Source organism: Liolophura sinensis, chromosome 12 (assembly GCF_032854445.1).
Source record: "Liolophura sinensis isolate JHLJ2023 chromosome 12, CUHK_Ljap_v2, whole genome shotgun sequence".
Lineage (NCBI taxonomy): Eukaryota > Metazoa > Mollusca > Polyplacophora > Chitonida > Chitonidae > Liolophura > Liolophura sinensis.
In genome coordinates, this window is record NC_088306.1 from 5,179,478 (window position 1) to 5,203,301 (window position 23,824).

The 23,824-nt window shown below is 40.9% G+C and overlaps 1 protein-coding gene across 3 annotated transcripts in view; it reads right to left on the reverse strand.

Annotated features, from left to right (window-relative positions):
- Nucleotides 1-3,549: 3,549 nt before the first annotated feature.
- Nucleotides 3,550-23,824, reverse strand: part of LOC135479033 (thrombospondin-1-like) — a 38,598-nt gene continuing 18,323 nt past the window's right edge. The window contains exons 2-7 of one of the 3 annotated variants that reach the window (XM_064758741.1): nt 19,371-19,427; nt 15,968-16,053; nt 9,816-9,989; nt 8,075-8,245; nt 6,132-6,314; nt 3,550-5,854 (exon numbers count right to left, since the gene is read on the reverse strand). In XM_064758741.1, coding sequence (XP_064614811.1) covers nt 5,772-5,854; nt 6,132-6,314; nt 8,075-8,245; nt 9,816-9,989; nt 15,968-16,043 — 687 coding nt within the window. In that variant the 5' untranslated portion in view covers nt 16,044-16,053; nt 19,371-19,427 and the 3' untranslated portion in view covers nt 3,550-5,771. Of the gene's footprint in view, nt 5,855-6,131; nt 6,315-8,074; nt 8,246-9,815; nt 9,990-15,967; nt 16,054-19,370; nt 19,428-21,390; nt 22,017-23,824 lie in introns of those variants that run through there. The other 2 variants (XM_064758742.1, XM_064758740.1) reach the window with 2 other exon arrangements.

Below are 23,824 nucleotides of genomic sequence, written 5' to 3' on the forward strand. Positions count from 1 at the left end.
TTACGAAGGAATTGTCTTGTCTCGAACAGTGAACAGCCGAAAGAACCCATAGCCCTTTACATGTTCCCTCTTAGCTCAACTAGATGTGCTTCACCTGCACATTGATTACTTTCTTCTCGCAGTAGGCGAGTTTTATCGAATTAATCGGGTAGTTGTTTGGAAGCAAACCCGATTGGAGAAATTTAATCGAATTTCTATTTGCTTTCTGGTGATCGCCTTACTGTAAACCTAAATCAAATATATATTTCCCCGATCAAATCGACAGCGTTCCGCTCGTAAATCTCTTTATTCATAACAGAAACATCTCAGAAATCGCATTTTAAAACCACGTTTTCTTCCTTAATCCCACAGGACTTATCAAGTTCTACAAAAAAGCTATTTTGTGGTAAAAAAACTCCGAAGATGTCGAATTTCATTTGGGTTTTATTTCATTTCTTCCCATTTTCCAAAATCTCTTGGGAGCGACTTTGAAACCAGGGAGCATTATAACGGATTGGCTCGTCTCGGAACATTGAAAACCCAACATAATATCAGAGCCGTTTGCTCCCTTAATACATTAGCTTTTAGTCGTTCTTACAGTGTGAAGTGTCATATCTTATACTGGAACGTTATATTGGAATTTTGATCGATGATTTATATGTGAATGCGGTGGATACGACTCACGGCATGTCTTTGTAATCAATAAGACGTTCGAATCAGGAAAGGTATCCTTCCTGGTAAACCCAAGACCAATGCTACTTAGCAGTGCATGGGTAGGATGGTATCAGATTTCCCTCAGATCGTCATGACAAACTGAATGACGTCTTGGTGACAGGGAATTCATAATATTACCAAAACGTTCGCTAATAATTTGTTTTAAGTGATATTTATTTATTGAACTGTTACTTAAAGCAGTCTTCAAGAATGTATTACGTATGGTACGTGGTCCTTAATGCTGACGCATGTGTGTCGTCGTATAAGCGAAATATTCCTAAACACAGCGTAAAACACCAATCAAATAAACAAATAAATGTTACGTGGTCAGATTTTACAGATCCTGCAGTTGGAAGAAACTAGATTTCCTTGAGGAAACCAGCAACCTTTACAAGGTACCTGAGAAACTACCTGACAAACTACCTGACACAAGCTGCAGCCAAAACAACGAAAGCTAGAGGTTAACATTTCATTGAATTATAGATTTATTTGACTGGTGTTTCACACCGTGCTCAATAATATTTCACTTATACGACGGCGGCCAGCATTATGGTGGGAGAAAACTGGCCAGAGCATGGGGGTAACCCACGACCATCCGCAGCTTGTTGTAAGACCTTCCCACGTCCAGCCGGAGTGGAAGCCAACAAACTGGATTTGAACTCACAGCGATCGCGTCACCGCGCCGTTGGTGGCGTACTAACAACCCCCTCGGTCACGGGGGCTCCAGGCTAACATTTGATGCTCATAATAAAAAACAACGGAGAATATACTGACAAATGTTGTTTTATTAGAAAATTATGATTGAGAACAATGGCCATGTACTTAGAGTACGTCATGTCATGTTTAACAAATACACACACGTCTAGAAGCAGTTTGATAGGCCGTCCTCCTTTCACGGAACTCTATTACATTATTTGGCATACCAGTTTTCGAAAGAGCGTCGAACGATTACAATATTATTTAAGAGGCTATGTAAAAACAGTCTTCACTACTCCATCGATTTGACATCTTTTTATAGTAACAGTTAAACATATCACTTGTATAATATAATCATTTTTTTCTTTGCTTAACGCAAAACACCACTTTGTGTTGTCGCTAATGGTCTCTGGTTTTGAACAACGCATCTGTACGTCGCCTATAGCGTCTGCGGCCTTTAAAACGTTTTAAAGCACAAAAATTACAAAAGTTAAACAGCCTTTATGGCACCAAGGATTTTTGTTAAAGGAGTTAAGTTTAAGTTTAAACAGTCTAAACAAATAAACTTGAAATTTTACCCCAAACCACAAACTGTAAAAAGGAATAATCTGTTAAATTTAGCAGAAAGTCTGTTTTCTGAGTGATGCTAGAATGTATTCTGTTATTGCAGCAGACTATTCATTTTAAAATAACACACATATTCTATTAATTCAACATAAGGATTCTATTAAACTAACTGGATATTCTGTCGAATATGACACCATATTGTGTTATAATAACAGAATACATTTTAACATCACTCAGACAACAGGCTTTCTGTTAAAATTATTGAGTGAAGGAAGGTATATAATTACTAAAGCGCCTGGTCAGCCCGGCATACCGACGCATTCGCCGGCCAGGCATACCGACGGAATCGCCAGCCAGGCATACCGACGCATTCGCCAGCCAGGCATACCGACGGAATCGCCAGCCAGGCATACCGACGCACTCGCCAGCCAGGCATACCGACGCAATCGCCAGCCAGGCATACCGACGGAATCGCCAGCCAGGCATACCGACGGAATCGCCAGCCAGGCATACCGACGCATTCGCCAGCCAGGCATACCGACGGAATCGCCAGCCAGGCATACCGACGCATTCGCCAGCCAGGCATACCGACGGAATCGCCAGCCAGCCATACCGACGCAATCGCCAGCCAGGCATACTGACGCATTCGCCAGCCAGGCATACCGATGCATTCGCCAGCCAGGCATACCGACGCATTCGCCAGCCAGGCAATCAGTCACCGCAATATTCAAAGCGACAGGACCTGTAAACATTTTCCTATCAAGTTTAGAAAATAAGACCAGCAACAAACATACAAACGTTGAATAGCTACACATATCATATGAAACAAATTTTAAACTATAGTATTTACACAATACATGTAACTAGATAATTTGCAAAGAATTGTAATTGAACAAAAAAGGCCATCGGAATGGTTTGTAATACATCACAGGCGTTTACCGCTATCAGATATACAGAAATATCATAGAACGTATACAGGTCCCCAAAATGATTACTCAACGACAGTATCTTCAGTTAGGAAAAAGTTGAGCTTATCTCGAGTCCATGCGTGCTGAGATCTGTGCTCAGAGCGGCTCTTAAGTTCCACTTCAATCATCCACCCAGACACTCACTCACTTACTCGCACACTCACTCACATATTCCTTCATGGAATGGTCCCTCTCCCAGTCTTAGTCTCTACACATAATTAATACATTCGTCATTATATAATTAACACATTAAAGCACTTGCAGATTCTGTAACGTGACACTGCACACCTCCACATTTTCCAGACCTCATTAGATACAGTACGAAAACTTTAATCAAAATGAACTACATAATATGTAAGAATAAATGCCATGGACTTGAAGCGGCTTAATAGATATCCAATATGAATTTGAGATTTTCGCCTTTTCTTCGACATTAAATCATGAATGGTCACCGTAAAAAATGCGTAATACTGGGCTACATATCTCTACTATTCAACGAAGCAGTTTGATCACTATTTTGTAAAGAAATGCCGTGCTGATCCATGATTACACGTGTATGTACATGTACAGAAATGCCGTGCTGATCCATGCTCACACGTGTATGTACATGTATAGAAATTCCATGATTACACGTGTATGCACATGTATAGAAATTCCACACTGACCCATGCTCACACGTGTATAAACATGCACAGAAATTCCATACTGATCCATGATTACACGTGTGTGTACATGTACAGAAATGGCATACTGATCCATGGTTCCACGTGTATGTACATGTACAGAAATGGCATACTGATCCATGGTTCCACGTGTATGAACATGTACAGAAATGCCACACTGATCCATGGTTACACGTGTATGTACATGTACAGAAATGCCACACTGATCCATGGTTACACGTGTATGTACATGTACAGAAATGGCATACTGATCCATGGTTACACGTGTATGTACATGTACAGAAATGGCATACTGATCCATGATTACACGTGTATGAATATGTACAGATATGCCACACTGATCCATGGTTACACGTGTATGTACATGTACAGAAATGCCACACTGATCCATGGTTTGACATGTATGTACATGTACAGAAATGCCACACTGATCCATGGTTACACGTGTATGTACATGTACAGAAAAGGCATACTGATCCATGGTTTGACATGAATGTACATGTACAGAAATGCCATACTGATCCATGGTTACACGTGTATGTACATGTACAGAAATGCCACACTGATCCATGGTTTGACATGTATGTACATGTACAGAAATGCCACACTGATCCATGGTTACACGTGTATGTACAAGTACAGAAATGCCATACTGATCCATGGTTACACGTGTATGTACATGTACAGAAATGCCATACTGATCCATGGTTTGACATGAATGTACATGTACAGAAATGCCATACTGATCCATGGTTTGACATGAATGTACATGTACAGAAATGCCATACTGATCGAAGATTTCAAAATGTACATGAACAATATTTCCACATGTTAATTTGAGATGGAACAACACAAAGTAAGACTAAATCTGAGACGAAACAGTGTGGTGAATTAGACACCGTTGGATATAATTAAGGAAACATAAGGGTAATATTTACAATACCAACAATTGAAGATTGATAAAAATGGAATGAAAATGCCTTGATTACTGCCAAATTACATTCTATGTACTGTGTGAAGGAAAGGTTGGTTTGCAATGACCCCACGTGATTCAGTCGAGAAATAAACAAAAAGAAACGTAAAAAAAAGGAGTGCGACGTAAGATGAAGGTTAGAAAAGAAGAGGTCAACACATGTCTACCAGAAAAACAGCCTCAAAGGATGACAAAAACATGGAATCTCCAGATCAAGTCAAATGTTGCTTTCCATAGCCTTTACCCTTCAGCTTTCACTTTCAATTTCATTTTGAATTTCGCTGAGTCCGATGGACAATAAATTGTTGTACCTTCATGAAGGTATCAGGCTGATTTCCTCTCAAGATACAAATACTGTTATCAAACCTAGCAAACCCATATAGAGGCTTTAACACCATCCACCAACAAAGCAATGAAGTGAAAAGGGCCCCATGCTCTTAATCTTAAGTAACAGGGAAGACAGTGCATTTTATAAAATAATGTAAGTATAGGTAATATAGGCTGAAGTCATAATAAGGCAGTGGTCTTGGGTGCACTAGCACCCGTTATGGTGTTAGATATTGTAATATTCACGTGCGTTAATATGTCACATTGAAATAATAATTATTAGTTAGAAAGAAAACAATAATAAAACAATACACTTTTTCGTAGAAGGCTTTTGTGTTATAACACGTGACAAGTAGCACCTTTAAACAGCATTAAAAATTATAAAATTGAAAAATAAAGTTGTTGTGATGTAAACACACTGTGTCACAAAGAGGGCTTCCAGGTCATAAGTTGGATCTCAATTCTGGTTAAAGCATTTTCTCCCCGATTGGTGCTAATGTGCTTTTCATTTTCTGAGCTTTTCAATGCAGACGTCACGGACGACATAACGTGCAGTTAAGCTGGCTGGGAGATTCAGGTCTAAGCAATTAGAGAAAATATATTTACACCAAAAATTGGATGTTAAAAATAACGAATGTGAAATAAGTTTACGCCCAAAACAACTCCAGTAAACATTTCCGTGTTGTTTATGTTTGATTAAAATTTCCGGGAAATTGCAAATTTTGTTTCTTGAATGTATAGAAGGTCTACCCGATAATGGAACAGGCTGGTGAAATAAAGGGAGACAACGCGGACAAACGAATGTGGTGGCCGCTACGGGTAGAGAGGAGGAGATGATGGGCAAGTTGTTTCCGTTGACTCGGATCATCTCCTGTTCGCGACAAACCACATGGCAACACCCGATGACAGGAGAGGGAATGCAATGGAACAGGTTGTTACACTGATACCTGAAACACAGCGGCAACAAGTGCAGAGTTATTCAAACACATCATGTGCAATATCGTCTAGTGTAAAGACGTCCGCCATTTTGAATGACTTTTACAGCGGATATAGACCTTATCAAGAGAGAGATTAGACTGTGCCTAAATGCCCAAACAAAGAAGGGCTACAAGTATGTACCTGAACATAAAGCGCGCAAAAACAAACAGTTGTGCTTGTTGTTGTCGTCGAGGCCACTTCTGAGATTTACATTTTAAAAACAGAATCAGAAATGAAAGAGCTTACCGCTGTTGTTGGAGTAATATACTTCGATGGGTTCCCCTTCCTGGCAGGCCGACTCATCACTTCCGTCCCGACAGTCCCGCCAGAAGCGGTCACAACGTCGGAACTCCGGTATACACTGAACGCCGTCAGCGCACAGTACCATGCCTTCACTACACTCAGTCTTCTTATCCCCAAAATACAGCGCTACAGAAGTAACATAAGTAAAATTGTCAGTAGTTCACGTCTCAATGTTTGCAAGCAAATCAAAATGGCAAGGCAACACAAAATTCGCTGTAAAGTGTATGCGTGTATGCATGTATGTACGCTTGTGGTTTAACGTCGTCCTTAACAATGTTTCCGTCATATGACGACGAAGAATCTTTAGGTTTGTTCATGTGTTGTGTCCTCTTCTTTGTGGAGGGCATGGCATGACATGACACCCCACCTACATTACACTGACACCGGGCCAACCAGTGACCTCTCTGTGCTAAGCGCCAAGCGATCCAGCAAGTACAATTTTTAGTCTTTGGTATAAGCCGACATTGGTTTGATTCCTGGGTCTCCTGACTTCAATGTTGTACAATGACATGGCGACATAATCACATGTGGCCGGCTTCATGAAGCCCACTTAGCTAAGTTTGCCCTTAACTGATGTAAAGTGCACTAAGCTAAGGGCTACTTTAATAGCTTCTAAATATGCTTCATGAAACACATGCTTCATGAAAGGACAAATAAGGACGGCAACGTAATATCACGGTGAGATAAGGACGTGACGCATATAAGTATGACGATGTTATTACTTTATTGATAGGACAGATGTTTAACGCCATGTGCAAATATTTTTTACTCATACGAGTGAGTGAGCGAGTGCTTGGGGTTTAACGTCGTACTTAACAATTTTTCAGTCATATTACGACGAAGGTTTCCTTAGAATGCATGTGCGTGTAATGTGCCTCCTTGTTGCTGGACGGATTTCCACCGCTCTTTCATCTAGTGCTGCTTCACTGAGACGACTTAATGCTGCACTATCCTCTTAATGCTGAACGCCAAGCAAGGAAGCTACAACTTCCTCTTTTAAAGTCTTAGGTGTGACCCGACCCAGTACTCATACAAAGGATGTTTCATGAATAAGTTAAACCAGAGTGAAGGGAGTAAACTGAAGTGATTTGGCAAGTAACTGACTGGCTTGCCAACGTGTGACACACAGATTGTATCAATGGAATTCATGTAAAGCGATCTGAACTGCCTTACGAGTGTTGTGGGCCAGAGGCCACTTTCACAAGACTTTGTGAATCAATTTTTCGTAACTTTTCTCGCAAATGACGGCGCATTATGGCACTATAACCCAGACAACGTCTTTTACGAAACAAGTTTCGAGAAATATGTTCTTTATCACGAACTTTTGTGAAAATGACTTCTGTTATTAGCATCTAGGCCACGTGAACGGTGGAATCTCGAGAATTTCCTGTCCGAGGATGCTATTATACGGTAATATCAAAATTTTGAGTGTCGGTGAGCCATTGAAATCAGGTAAGCTGAAATCAGGCTCTAGCTTGTTCTCTGTTTGCTTCCAATGGGGGCGTGTCAAACTCCCGGCAGCTGGACCTTTTACACCTCATCACGATGACGTCACGTTAAAGACAGTACGACGTTACTGTGGAAACTAATACATTGTAACATTATAGATACTACGCTCAAATCCATATCTGGCGTAACAATGGCTCAATGGCTTACTTCACCTTAGCGCCACCTTAATGCGACCTTCACATTAAATGGACACAGAATCGACACTGATTGGTTGACAGTGGACAATAGGCTTTCCTTGGCTAAACCCTGCAAAAGATCGATTCTGTGTCCCTTCAAGTCTATGGAGCCAAGAAAGACCCGTCCCTTGGCCCACAAAGAGGCGGGTCTGACCAGCCTGGGTGTCAGACGGATAGGAACACCGGATGAAAACTACTTACGAGGACATGCGGGGTTGGTACACTTTTCAACGTCCCGCCTCTTTCCTTCACAGACTTTGCCGCCATACTGAGGAGGGGGGCTCTTGCACTCTCTCCATCGCTCGTGGAATCCGACTCCACATTTTCGGGAGCAGTTACTCCAAGGGCCCCAGGATGACCATTTGCCGTCAACTGATGAATACAAAGTTAAGTCATCTTAAAAGGTCTACATGAACATCTGTTGTTATAAATATACCATCAACTGTTGTTATAAATATACAATCGACTTTTGTTATAAATATACCATTTACTATTGTTATAAATATACAACCAAGTGTTGTTATAAATATAAAATCGACTGTTGTTTTAAATATACAATCGACGGTTGTTATAAATATACAATCAAGTGTTGTTATAAATATACCATTTATTACTGTTATAAATATACCATTTACCATTGTTATAAATATACAGTTGACGCTTAATATAAATATACCATTTACTATTGTTATAAATATACAACCAATTGTTGTTATAAATATACCATTTACTATTGTTATAAATCAACTGTTGTCACAAATATGCCCTCAACTGTTGCTATTAATATACAATCAACTGTTATAAATATACAATCACCTGTTGTTGTAAACCAACAAGAAACTCAATGGACAGCTCATGCTCGGAACTGTGCAGCTGTTAAAGAGATATTGTCTAATTTACTTCTAACTAGTCCTGCTCACTTGGGTCACACAAGGATTCGTGTGTTTTAGATTATTAGTTCGTCCTGCTCACTTGGGTCAGACAAGGGTTCGTGTGTTTAGATTATTAACTAGTCCTGCTCACTTGGGCCACACCAGGGTTTGTGTGTTTTAGATTATTATCTTGTCCTACTCACTTGGGCCACACCAGGGTTTGTGTGTTTTAGATTATTAGCTAGTCCTGCTCACTTGGGCCACACCAGGGTTCGTGTGTTTTAGATTATTAGCTTGTCCTACTCACTTGGGCCACACCAGGGTTTGTGTGTTTTAGATTATTAGCTAGTCCTGCTCACTTGGGTTACACCAGGGTTCGTGTGTTTTAGATTATTAGCTAGTCCTGCTCACTTGGGCCACACCAGGGTTTGTGTGTTTTAGATTATTAACTAGTCCTGCTCACTTGGGTCAGAAAAAGGGTTCATGTGTTTTAGATTATTAGCTAGTCTTCTCACTTGGGTCACACAAGGGTTAATGTGTTTTAGATTATTAGCTAGTCTTCTCACTTGGGTCACACAAGAGTTCTTGTGTTTTAGATTACTAACTAGTCTTCTCACTTGGGTCACACAAGGGTTCATACATTTGGATTATTAGCTATATATATTCACCTCGATTCATACGTTTTATTCATTTATTTATTTATTTGCTGTTTTACGCCGTACTCAAGAATATTTCACTTATACGACGGTGGCCTTCATAATGGTGTAAGGAAACCAGGCACAACCCGGCGGAAACCCACGACCATCCGCAGGTCGCCCACTTACGGCCGGAGAGGAAGTCAGCAACTCACAGCGATCGCATTGGTGAGAGGCCACTGGGTCATTACGCTGCGTTAGCGCGCCAACCAACTGAGCCACGGAGGCCCCGGTTCAAATGTTTTCGATCATTAGCTAGTCCTTCTCACTTGAATCGCACATGGGTTCATACATTTAGATTATTAGCTATTTCTATTCACTTGAGTCAGAGAAGGGTTTTTCACACTTTTTCGATCATTCGCTAGTTCTACTCACTCGGGTCACAGAATTTTTCAGCTGAACACTGGTACTCCTGCGTCTGGTTTGCATACACACACACTCCGGTCTCCCCGGGTTCTAGAGAACAATGACGGACACGTGTCTGGACCCCACTTCCACACGTGACCGAACACGCTGACCATGGGGACCATTTGCTCCACCCGGCATGTCCTGAAGAGGAATAAATGAAAACTATGAAAGTAAACTGTTTAAACCAAATATAAAACTCACAGTCCAGTTTGCTTCATTGAGTTATTGTAAATCTAGGCGTGGAAAGAGATATTCGTATACCAAGCGTTAACCATCCGAGGGGTGGACAATCTAGGGGTGGAGACAGACATTCGCATACCAGACGTCAACCATCTAGGTGTGAAAACAGACATTAACAGTCAACCATATGGGTGTCAGAAAAGATCCAGACTTGTGTCAGATTCCAATACATTCCAATAAGACGGGGTGAGCTGTTAGAACAATTTCAACGCAAAAAGGTGCATAAGCCTACGCTGTGGCATATTGGGGACAATGTTCCAATCAATCAACGAGTCAATGAATCAATCAATAACCCAATCAGTTAACCACTTCGTAGGTATCTGCATGTCTGGGGTTGGTGGTTACCCATAATCCTAAGCGCCGACATATAAGAATTCTTCACTACGCCCTAAAACTCCAATCATATTTAAATAAACATGTTCTTGTGTAGGTCGTTAAACAACAACTAAATATATAAAATTGGGGCCTCCGTGGCCGAGGTGTTTAGCGTGCAGCCACGGCACAATGCCCCACGAGCCTCTCAGCAGGGGGTCGTGGTGAGTTCAAGTCCAGTTCATGGCTTTCTCTCCGGCCGTGCGTGCGAAGGTCTACAGCAACCTACGGATGGTCGTGGGTGTCCCCGGTTTCCTCTCACCATAATAAGGGCCGCCGACGTATGAGTGAAATATTTTTGAATACGTCGTAAAACACCAATCAAAGTAAATAGATAAATAAATATACAAAATTCATCTACGAATAAATAGATTAGGGCAGACAGAAGAAACTGAAAAAATAAAAACAATTTTTCACTTCCATTCATTCATTAAATCTGTTAGTAAACAGAGGGACGTGTATTCAATCACCGAGATGGCCAGTCTTAGAATCAACCCATTCGTCACAAGTCAATCGATTATTAATCAATCCATCAATCAGTATCTGGATGAAGAACACTACATGCAGGAATTGAGATGTTCACCACCAATGTGGCATGTTTGCGGTCTCCATGCTGAAGCAGTGCAATGATAAACACATCACCCATGGCAAGAGAAATAGATTAAAACCCCTGTGTGCCGAGAAGAAATCGAGTAGAATGAAGAAAACAAGCTAACTGTTATCCGATATAAATTCTGAGTCGATTACTGCGCTGACAAAACCCGGATTACGGACGCAGGAAAAAATAGACAACCATTCACGGCCATCTGATTCATCGAAAGGACGAGCCTAATAAAAATGATTAGTCGTTTAATATGAATGCATAAAAGAGCATTTCAGCTAACGACCTGTGCCAATTTACGTATGGACGAGTCGAAATGGATATCTTATTAACCGAGAAATCAGAGTAATCGCTCTCCATAAATCAACCAGGGATTACATGATTCGCGGAATGCTTGAACAGGATCTGCTGCACGGTGAAAAACATACAGCGACAAAAAACAGCCGTGAAGATACCTTGTTCGTAATTTGAATACTAAAGTAATAAACCGAGAATTGATGGCCGTACATTCAAAACGACCGCTTCAAGGAGACAAAAAATACTGAGTATTTGGCTATCAATATAAAGTGAAAAAAGTGTACCGGTTAGCCTTAACTAATTTGCATCATGTGCGAAAAAATATTGACGTTGACATAATGGGAAGCTACGTTCATTTAAACTTTGGAATGACATGTTTGGCATTGATAAAGGGCGATAGTAACTTTTCAAGCTTACAATTCTATTCAATTCAATCTTTATTTATAGCCAACATATTAGCATCAAACATTGGTCGAGCCTTACAGCGACAAAAGAGAAAGCAGTTTTTTTTAAAATAACAACTCCACTCGACTATTAAATCGATACAGTATTGAACATGTCACACAAACGCGCTGGTTCGAGTCCGATTCCAGCGGATTTTTTTTTCACTCTTTCATGAATATAAAAGACTAATAAAATAGGGAGTAATATCAGAGGAGCGACCACAGCGTGGTAATTGGGAATAAGTCACATCTAACCGGTTAAATAAAGTATCTTGCCAACTCTTTTATGTCTTAGAACACTGAATTGCTTACATACAATATAGGGGCCCAATAAGCAATATAGGGTTGTATAGAGTTATTTTTCAGGATTATAATGTTGAATGACAGAATAACACGCTATTGTGGCAGATTGCGATGTTGAATTTATAGCCGTGTGGTACTGTTGGATTTACAAAGAATTGAATTCTAATTCGACAGCAATAGATTGTCACATTAAGAGGCCCGAGACATCCGATATTTTCTCGTAAAGCGGTCTCGGTCCACCGCACAAACAAACATGGGTGTGTTTTTTCTGTGGGAAATGATTATCTTTATGCTTGTGATGAAACGGGCTTTGTGATTATCTTACTTGGACGGCACTGTTTCGGTTGAAGTGTAGAATAGGGATATCTTGCACAGTTCGTTTAGTGGGTTTAGCCCACAAGCCTTGGTCAAGCGTACAGGAACCAGTATACACATTCTAGTACGGACGTTAGTCGAGTACAGTGAGAACGAATTGTAAAAATTACTTCGGATGATTTGCTAAGAACATATCGGATGTTAATTTACGTTCTATTTTCCAGCGGATTCCCGTAGGGACGGTTCTCAGACTGAGAGCTGTAGACTTCAATTCTCCGTGAAGCAGTTTGAACACACACCGTGGAGGTTTTGTAGCAGGGTGATACAGCGTGTCAAGGTCTCATTACATGCCATGGATAGCTCATCCTCTAGGGATTCCCCCCATCGACAGCGTTACGCGCCAGACAGGGGGCTTCACTCGGTAGCAGTACAGCAGATAACGGAGTGCTCGTATTACTAGCATTACATCAGAAACAGGCTCATAAAATACCAGCTAGCACAAACACAAATCCTGGTTTACCATCAGTCATCGGATTCTCCAGGGACGTTCGCCTTGGGCGGAGAACAATAACATATGTCATGTAGAGCTGCAGTAGGCCCATAAGGCAGGAGTTGCTCGGCTCTCTCAGTCGTAAACTCTTCCGCATCCATCACGCTGGGGACAAGACTGTAAAGCTTGTGTAATCAGAAGTAATCAGGGCTACAGTTGAGCACTTCTGCTCCGTGACAAATTGGTCAAGAGCCGAAAATGACCTGGTTATTTTAACGTTAGAAAGAATTGTGCTTCTGAGGAATTGTGCTTTTTAGTGGAACTGCGGTACTGCAAGGGATTTATTGTTGTTTGTGAATCGAACCGTTGTGCTTCAACCAAACTTCTGGTACTGTAATTGAATTGTGATGCATCTATAGATTATTTGTGGAAGATTCGCATTCGGATCTCTCTGATCGTTAAATGTAAACGAAGTGTTACCTAAAATGTTATTTTTTTGACATTAATTTACCCAACATCTTCAGGAGGTACAAATGGCACCAACATCTGTTTCACCGGGTTCAGGAGGTACAAATGGCACCAACATCTGTTTCACCGGGTTCTGGAGGTACAAATGGCACCAACATCTGTTTCACCGGGTTCAGGAGGTACAAATGGCACCAACATCTGTTTCACCGGGTTCAGGAGGTACAAATGGCACCAACATCTGTTTCACCGGGTTCAGGAGGTACAAATGGCACCATTTTCCTTAAACCTTCAGAATGTTATTAATCTCCATCGTTCGTCAAAAAAACATTGTGCGAAACCATTTTCACGTTATTGGTAATGTAATCAGAATTAGTTGCCTTGCATATTTGACAGGTACATGGTAAAGTAGCGCTATTTTTACCTTTAGTGATAAAAGAGTTCGAACACAAAACTCCGATTATTGCTTTTGAAGGAAATTCTGGGGCTTCCACCACACTGTGGTACGTAAGCCGAACTGTTGTGCCCTCGGTAACAGTCTCATATTCTCCAATGAAGCAACTTTAACATTGAATTTTCACGTTTTTCACTCGTCTTATTTTCCAATTCTGTCCTGTATTAGACTATTTATTTACATAAATCAATGCAAGTTACTTGCTTAAGCGATTGGCGTTTTGGAATGCCTGATTATAAAAGTCTGCCAACCCTATACGGCCCATATTTTGAATCACAGATTTTGTGAACTTATGTATAGTGAGTGAGTGCGTGCTTGGGGTTTAACGTCGTACTCAACAATTTTTCAGTCATATGACGACGAAGGAATCATTAGGGTGCATGTACGTGTAATGTGCCTCCTTGTTGCAGGACGGATTTCCACCGCTCTTTTATTTAGTGCTGCTTCACTGAGAAGGCTTACCGAAGGCAAGTAAGCTGCCCCAAATATTTCATGCAAATATTTCCCTCAAGTTGAAAGGTTTGGGGCCAGTGAACAGTGATGTGAGCCCCAGTTGGGTTTTGAACTCTGGTTTGGAACCAAGATTTTAAAACAGCACGACAATTTGATGGTCAACGCTCCAGTAAGTTGCGCAAATCGCAAAGGAACAAAGACCTCATCTTTAAAGAGGAAGTGAATATAAACAGTTCGCACAACATAACCAAATTGCTCTGTATGTGGGCTAACGATTTATGCTGTGTATGCACTCTTACTATCAAAGCAATCGGTCATCACTGACGGCACTAATGCGCGCCAATCACTACATGCCCAAGTCCACAAACAACCGCGGGTCATTGCGTGATTGCCTACCATTGCCAGCAATAACCCTATTCTTTGTCCACTCAGGACATCAAACGGAATCCAACCATTGTCTACGCAGTATAACAGAAGAATAATAACAACTGGTAAAGAAGTTAGTGGAAAATATCACGTCCAAAGAGAATCAGTTCAGGTTGTATTTGTGCCAAACATGCAATTGTCTCTTTTACACGCCATTAATAACCCACGCAACGTACTGTTTGTTCTTTGCATATTTGATATCTCCTTACGTGAAGATAGTGCTATCAATAATAAGGCTCCTTAGGGCTCTATTCGTGTTATTGTTTACCCCAGCTTAATGAACGCACCAGACATCGATCCACACGGAAAACACAGTCAGGTATTGAGAATTTAATACGATCCTAATTCAACGTCCAGATTATACTTGGCTAAAGTTTGCAAAGGCTTAATCCATTACTGAATATTTAACCCTCCCAACACCGATATTTCCATATCAAAATTTCAGCCATCAACAGACACTTGAGACTGCTTTTGTTGTGCAAAAAAGGGACATTTTTCCCGATTCCACAAATTAATATCCTAAGCACATTTTCATTAAAAGGTAATTAAATGCACTTTATTTCTTTTACTAAATAAAGCTTTTCGTTGTATCCCTCCTTCAGTTTTCCAGAAGGATGCATGCACTATTGTTTTCGTTCATCTCCCAAAATTTGCTTTTTTTCTCACTCAGGCACAGAGTATGTTTACATATGCACGTAAGACAAGCCCAACCAAATGTAACTCTACGGGGTGCTAATTCTGGTATCTACGACACAGCAAATCAACCGAAGAGAGCTACAAGAAAGACATCAGCATTGTTCCAGTGACAGTCATATATATTTTAACGGTGGCTGTGACTTAGCCGGGTAACCAATGATCATAGGAACAAGAATAAATCCAGCGTAATAGACTAACCTACAATCAAAAAATGAATCTGTTAACTTTGACATAATGTCTGTTGTCTGAGTGATGCTAGAATGTACTCGGCGATTGCAGCTGACTGTCCTGTTAAATGTAACACTCATATTCTTTTAATTCAACATAAAGATTCTATTAGACTAACAGGGTATTATGTTGAATATGACAAAATATCATGTTACCATAACAGAACACATTCTAGCATCACTCAGACAATAGACTTTCTGTTAAAATTAACTGGTTCATTTTTGAGTGAATAGGACAATCTGTTCCTGCATATAAAAGAAATAAGGCTGAATTTGACATGCAAGGTCAACGGAACAATTAGATAAACTGATGTTGTTGTTGTTGGTGGTGACTTACCTATTTGAATGAAGAGAAAGAAGCAGAAGATCGTAACTCCGAAGTCCAATAGTCTATCCTTATATCGCGTCCCCATGGCAACACGACTGCAAAAAATAAAACAATGATCTTCATTGTTTCATGGTACATTTATACATATATTTATTTTTGTCTACATCACATCAGTATACCATGAGAAAAGTGAAACTTAGACAAAATGCCGTTAACTGTCGTTAATGGCTTGCGGACTGAACTCATGCGTCAGTTCGCTGATATTCGTGTTATGTCTGCCATGCGGCTTGTGGACTGAACTTGCACATCGGCAGCCTTTGTTGTTCTTGTGCTTGCCACAACGGCTTGCGAAGTGAACTTATACGCCGGCATGTTCTTGTTCATGTGCTTACCATTACGGCTTGTGGACATAATAAACGTAAATACAAGTTCTCTCAGCATGGTGTGGCTGTGTTTGCGCAGTTTACTTGCGCAGATGTCCACTGCGCATGTCGGATATCACATAATGTTGTAATATCCTGGGGCATTATTGCTGCTTACTTCATGACTGCTTTACTTTCTACTCAAGATCATTTCACTTATACATGGACGGGGTGGTTTTGTTTAGATCTGCTGTCCACACGAAACAGTTATACAGAACAAGCATTTGTTTAAACCTACAAAAAAGGCACTTTTCGAACCTGAAAGATACGAGCTACTTTTAGATGAATTTAGGATAGAGAGAAGTACTAAGATCTTCTGAAACTGAACTCAGCATGCACACGGCCTCAATCAGGAGCTAGGAGGGAGGCAGGGCGTCAAATATTGATATTTATTTGCAGGAATCAGAGGTCAGGGATCAAGGTTAGTCAAAGGTCAGGGGTTAGAATGTCACAGATGGTCTTCAGATGGCGTATACCAGAGAGACACTGGACGATACTTGTATTAATTGAGATGTGCGTAAACAAATAGGCTCGAAGCTGTGTAAAAACACACCACATACCACAATAACCATGCTTGTGACCTACTTATTTTTATCACCAGCACAAGTACACGTTAACACTGAATGAAATATTGTAGAAATAAGCAAAAGGACTTATTTATTATTGGACTGGCTTATTTTGTGGGGAGGGCCGGTGGGGATGGGGTGGGTTATTTGCCAAATTTTTTCATACGTATGGAAATATATTTCCAATTAAAATACCCATTATCTGACCTAACATCCATTAGTCAATGAAAAACATTTTTTAGTTACTTTTGTATCTATAACATTAATTACATCTTAGCCCTGATTTATGTATTAATAAATATGAAGCGGCTATTTCAATGACACCGCCTCCCCCCCAAAAAAAAATCTCGGGTTACATACAGACATCATACTCCTTATAATCCTCAAACATCTGAATGTATCCTATCCCGTTTAATTCGCGAAAACCTTTTCCTTACGCGAACAAATTCGCGAAAACCTTTTCCTTACGCGAACAAATTCGCGAAAACCTTTTCCTTATGCGAACAATTTCGCGAAAACATTTTCCTTATGCAAACAAATTCGCGAAAACATTTTCTTATGCAAACAAATTCACAAAAACATTTTTCTTATGCGAACCTTGATACGGCCTCAAGATTTTATTCTAACTGTTCGTGTAAACGCTGAAATAGCAGCAAATAATACGCCCCTGATCGCGAACATTGATGCGGCCTCAAGACTTTATTCTAACTGTTCATGTAAATGCTGAAATAGCAGCAAATAATACGCCCCTGATCGCCATCGCTTAAGTGGAAATAGGTAAAAGAAATGCAGTGATGTTAACGGCAATTTATTAGGCGTCACTGATCTAGACATACTCCAAATGCTGTGTTGTCATCACATTTAACATACAATAACATCAAGACCCACACTATTACAACTTAAAACTATGAGATCACTTTGCCTTTGGACACCCAGACTCCATACGTTGATATCGTGTTGCCAGGCACTAGATGCATGTGTCCCTAACAGAGACAGAGACATTATTATCCGCCCAAAGGGCATTTCACAGATCGATCATTTCGGTACTATTCACAGACAATCGCTTTTAGTCCACAGAGCATATTTCACGAACCGATTGCGTTAATCACAATGAGCCTCTCTCCTCCATTGCTGATGAGGGTGATTTGTTTATTGGGGGTGAAAATCCCCAGCTGTAATGGTCTCCGGGGGCAACGATTTGTGTTCAAGTTCCTTTTGTCCAAAACAACAAGCCCCATGTTTTATGCGTACATAGGTACAATAAGCACTTTTGTCTGTTACTAACAAAGCAAAGAGCATTTGTTTTGGGGTTTTATTGGCGCTGTACCTCAAGAAATGCCTTACTGCTCAGTTTACAATGCGTTTAATATCCATGCTTTATACTGCAGTTCGATTAAGTTTCTTATACCAATGGTAAATCTTCTTCCTTGATAATTTGATGCAGATGTGTAGCGTTTACAGCCATGGCAACCACCTGTGGAGACACTGCAAAATTTGATTTTTCCTTTTAAACAAGTGAATTCTGGCATGAAATAAAAAAAAAGACCACATCAGACATGGCCCGAACAGAATCAGAATGGGAATAGCTTTGGCATTTCATAGCATTGCCAGACATGGATACAAGAATGGGAAAAGCTTTGGCATTTCATAGCCTTGGTAAGAAAAGATACAGGAATGGGAAAAGCTTTGGCATTTTACAGCCTTTATAAGAATGGATATAGAATAGGGTAGGCTTTGGCATTTTTAAACCTTTGTCAGAATCGCCACAGGTTGAAAATTCAACGGTCTGTTTTTCTGAACAATGTATTACTAGTAGTATGTCGTTGTACTGAATTACCGGTCGATATGGCCGAGGTACGTATGACCGCTTTATATGAGGCTAAATAAACATGACCCATATAGTAACCTGAATTTTTGATCGATGTTGATGGTTTTACTTCATACATGAACAGTTCGGATGTGATCTGCAAGTCAGTATAGTTCAAGGATCGCATATATTCCAAAAGGCTCAATCTGCACTGAGCTATACGAGCCAAGCTGATAAAACTGCCTGTGTCTGAGGGGCTGGTGGACATTTGGACCTGCCTAACGATACATCTCCAATCTGTCACTCAGAATGACTCACTCTGGCTTTACGCCACACTGACAGTATTTGAATATATACTGTTAAATAGGAACATAAATATCTGAAACACATGATATAGCAAATTTTGTCATTACGTATTATTACGTATTATGCCAACATTCATAATAGGACAAAACTTTGAGCACTGAGCTTGAAATAAGAGACCTGAGTCGGGTCACACCTAAATCCTCAAAAGAGGAAGTTATAGCTTCCTTGCTTGGCGTTCAGCATTAAGGGAATAGCGCAACGACTGGTTGACCCGTATCAATATAATGGCTCGGGTGGGGGAGCTTACTCGCCTTCGGTAAGTCAAGTCAGTGAAGCAACAGTAAATAAAAGACCGGTGGTAATCCGTCCTGCAACAAAAAAAAGCACATTACATGCACTTTGAGGACTCCGTCGTCATATGACTGAAAAATTGTTAAATACAACGTTAATCCTTAAGCAATAACTCACTCACTCACTCATTCGTGTTCTACCGTATTGGCGTCTTCAACAGATGCTGGGGCAATTAATCAAAATGACATCTTTACTATACTTTTTGCTAGAGAGGCCTGTCTATACAGATCAAACCACCCGTTATAGCAGATATAGGGTAAGGGGAATTCCCCAACAACAAGCTATATGAAGAGAGAGAAGCACTAAATATACGCTGTTGTTCATCCTAGCAACATGCTGTATCCAATGGCAGAGTCACATACCCCCACAGTAGGCTGCCCACACATGTTGGCTTACGGTATACGTCAGTGCACTTTATGTCCGTATACCTTCAGATCGTATTTTACTGCCCCACAGATGGTACATAAAACCATAGAATGACAAGATCTTAAACCACTAACAGGGGTACAGATAATTTCTTGCCAAAATACAGAGCAACGGTTCTGAACTACGTATAAATATGTAATGTGACAAATTATAGTAAGAAAAGCAACAATCCGTATTATCCGATGAAAGGTTAAAGGTCAGAAATGCGCAATAAAAGCGCTTAAGAAATAACTTTGTCTTCTACGACATGCTACACGCGACAGGCTTTTTAACTTGCGTTTTATGCGCGGACCTTGAAGTAATAACAGACAGAAGGAGAAAATAAAATTACAGAAAAGGTACACAAACTGCACCGATTTAGAATACACATTCCTTCAAGAAAAATAGCACGTAAATAAATACGTTGTAACTTGTACATGTTTGCAGGTAATGCGTGGGATTAGAGGTGAGACAGGTTTGTAACGCATACAAACAACTTACCGAACAGATGTGATTACATACGTAACAGAAATGACATCAGCTGATCGGTTGACTGACTGATTTATTGAATGTTTGATTGTTTTTACTGGAGACCATTTTTTTTAAGAAACATGTATCTGCAGCTTTACAATAGCTGCCTATTACAAATATGCCAATCACTTAACTGTAGCATATGTACGCAGGGGTATTTCAAAGCACCTGAATAATCTCTCTCCTCCTCCCCCCCTCCCTCCACTCCCACCATGATGGTGACTCCGTCGGATAACTGAAATATTCTTTAGTACGGCGTAAAATACCAATCAAATCAATAAATAAATCAAAGCATATGGATGACATCGTTTGACGAGCAAGAGATGACGAAATTCACAAGTACGATTTGATGTGAAACACCGATGTTATAGTACAAGAACTTACAGAGGCAGCTTTGGTAGTTCAATGCAACTCATCTACGATTCTATATACATATGACTGTCACACATACGGTTTGTTTTGACGGCTCTGGAGGTAAATACTAACGCCTATGTGAGTCTGGGGTATCTCACCCGTCCAAAACACCGACTTAACTGGCTAAACTAGTGAATGGAAATACCTCCTCGGCAGCTGCACGCGTTCTACGTACAGATGCAACCAGAGCGCTGTACCAAGAAAAAGCACTCAACGTCCTATATATAGGTCAGCCGACAGAGAAGGCTTAATTACCAAGGGAGACGTATAGAGCAGTGCAACATATTGGTCTCTATATTGCTAGTCATTGTGTCATGTATTTATCTGACGGCATGGGGCTGGGGGGACACAGGTGATATTTGTCACCTGTGGGTCAACGTCCATTAATAACACGTGTCTATTGTACAAGTTAAATATGATTAAGTTAACGGTTAAATACAGCAGGTGTAGAGGGCGTTCTAAGCAGTTCCACACCATTAGACAGGTAACCGCGTTGCACAGGCTATAGGACAATCTAGTGCTTACCCGTACGCGCTGAAATTTCCCAAGCTACAAGTGCACCAATGCCCCTTCGATCACTCTAACATCTCAGAGAGACCCTTCAATAACCAGAAGTCCTGTTTAACTTACCGTCAGCAGGAGAGAGCCATGGTATCTCGCGATATCCATATATCACTAGAAATCAGGCGTTGTTCAGAGAGCACAGCGCTGGCAAGGTACAGCCTGTATATACTGCCGTGGAAAGGCTCGGTCTTTAGGTGATTAAGGGAGGTGTTGAACACTACTGTTAAGCACGAGAACCTTGGTTATAGCATCCGTTACCGCTCCTGGTAAAACTCCTTGGGTACACCGGTATACAGGCTCAAAAACAACACAACATTCTCGGGCTGCCAACTGGCGGATCCGTTCCACGTCTGAAGCCGCCGGAACTAGTACGCTGGACTGCGTGAGAAGCGCTCAAGCCACACTGTGCTTGTTCCGATCTACAACAGCGGGTCGCAGTCTCAGCGGTAACACCTTTACAATGAATATTCATCAAGACAGATTTATGTCTATATTTTTCCTGCTGCAGATCGATCGGTAAGATTTCCCAGTGAGGCTTCAACGTCAGCTACTAGAAGTCAAGAGGGGTGTTTCCACTATAACGGAGCAGTGTGTTAAGCTTTGGATAGTTATCTACTGGCGGTCCATGGATAATGGGGGAACCTTTACCGGTACAGATTACACGAGCGCAAATGATTTTCCTTACTATTTACGTAGTAAATTTGACAACTTCAACCTCAAAAATATATATGTTCTAACTTTCGCGTGGTACAGTGAAATGCCACCACATGCAGCTTGCACTTTTCTCTACAACATATCAAAAATCAACGTAACATGACCACCATTTTTGAGGTATGGTTGCTGGAAGTGAATTCATAGCATATTGTTACCTTGGCAACCTCTAGTGGGGTAGGAAGTACCACTGGCAAAAAAAGTTTTCAGTTCTATCCAAAACAGATAAAATTCTGATAAATTTTAATTAGGTGCAAACTAGCAGTGCGGAAATTTATAGTGCATCAACAACCAACAATGTCTGTATGGCAATATTACCCAATCACTGCTGCTTCACTCTTCAGTTCCGAGGCAAATCTTGGACCCGATTTCCAGAATTGCGCATGTGTGACCTATAATGGCGACTAGGGTTCAAGCTGAAGTGATCCTTATTCTCCTGCAAAGCATGTGCAATACATCGCCAGTTTACCCACAAAACGTCATCGTAAAAGCAGAAATGAATACGTTAGGACCAAATCATTATGGCTGCTTTTGTTTGACAATAATACATGTTCTCTGGAAATTTCCCTCAACTGAGATACAGTTGCCTCCCTTTGCGGCCACAACAGCTCTCCATGCAGTCTCTAGTCAAAGTAGCACGGCAACCCTGATTTGTTTTTCACGTCTGGGTAAAGAAATCCCACCTTTCTTATCCGCATGTGTTCTCATCGCGCATGACTAGTTACCTAGGAAACGTGGACACATCGCTCACAGTATGAAGCGAGATTTGCACTTACGTTGCCACAACAATGTCTTCAAACAAAGAATTAAACATATAAATGAAGATTTTCTCAGCATCTCATTTGTGATAGCATCATTTTATGCCCGAGGAAACAAAAGGAGACAAAAAGGGCCATGTTTGCCACAAAATCTAATTAACACATAATCACACCAACGTCAAACAAAGGCGGCGTCGCTCAAAAGCTATAAAGCTTTATCTCTATTGGGACGTAGCTCTATAGCTATACTCAAAGGCATGTCTGTAGCATATCCCGGTGTTTACCTTAGAAATGTATTGCTTTGAAATTGACGCCTATTCAAGGAGCGGATGCCTATTCAAGGAGCGGGCGGCTAATTGTTGCTGGTAAATGTAAGAAGAAATCTTCTCGGGGTTAGGGCGACACGGATACTTCCTTCACAGTGACAACTGTTTTTCTCTCACTGCCTTTAGGCAATCGGAACTGTACGAGAAATCCGAGTCTCAGTAATCGATGGATGCCGTAAAATAAATTATAGAGAAGTGGTATATTCTGGTTGATACTCGGCGTTTAGCAGGAGGTAAAAGCTGGTTAGCCTCCAATCAAGGGCCCGGAAAGCGGATGTTTCCATCGATCTGTCTCTATCACGCGCAGGCGTTATCGGTAAACAGCGCGGCGAGAGAACGTGCACTTGACACCGGCCTGATAACAACAACTCTCCGTTCTATATCAATACGCACGGTTAATTCACTCGCCAGTACGCTCGTATCTTTACAGACGCCTTGATCTGCTGTGTTTCATCATCTCCGATCATTCTCTGTGTCTATTTGGTTTGAGGCTTGCCTTGGTTTTCAATACACTTTTGGCTGATCGTTTTAGCAGTATGATTTAAGGATGCCGCCGTGTTTGACACGCTGCCTCACTGAACCGCCATGCACGAGACACAGGGAGAATCGCATTCCATCCCACCTCTTTCTCCTATATACACTTATAATTATGCGATGAACAAGTACCACTCTTATAGCAATCCTGAACCCCTATGATCTAAAGCC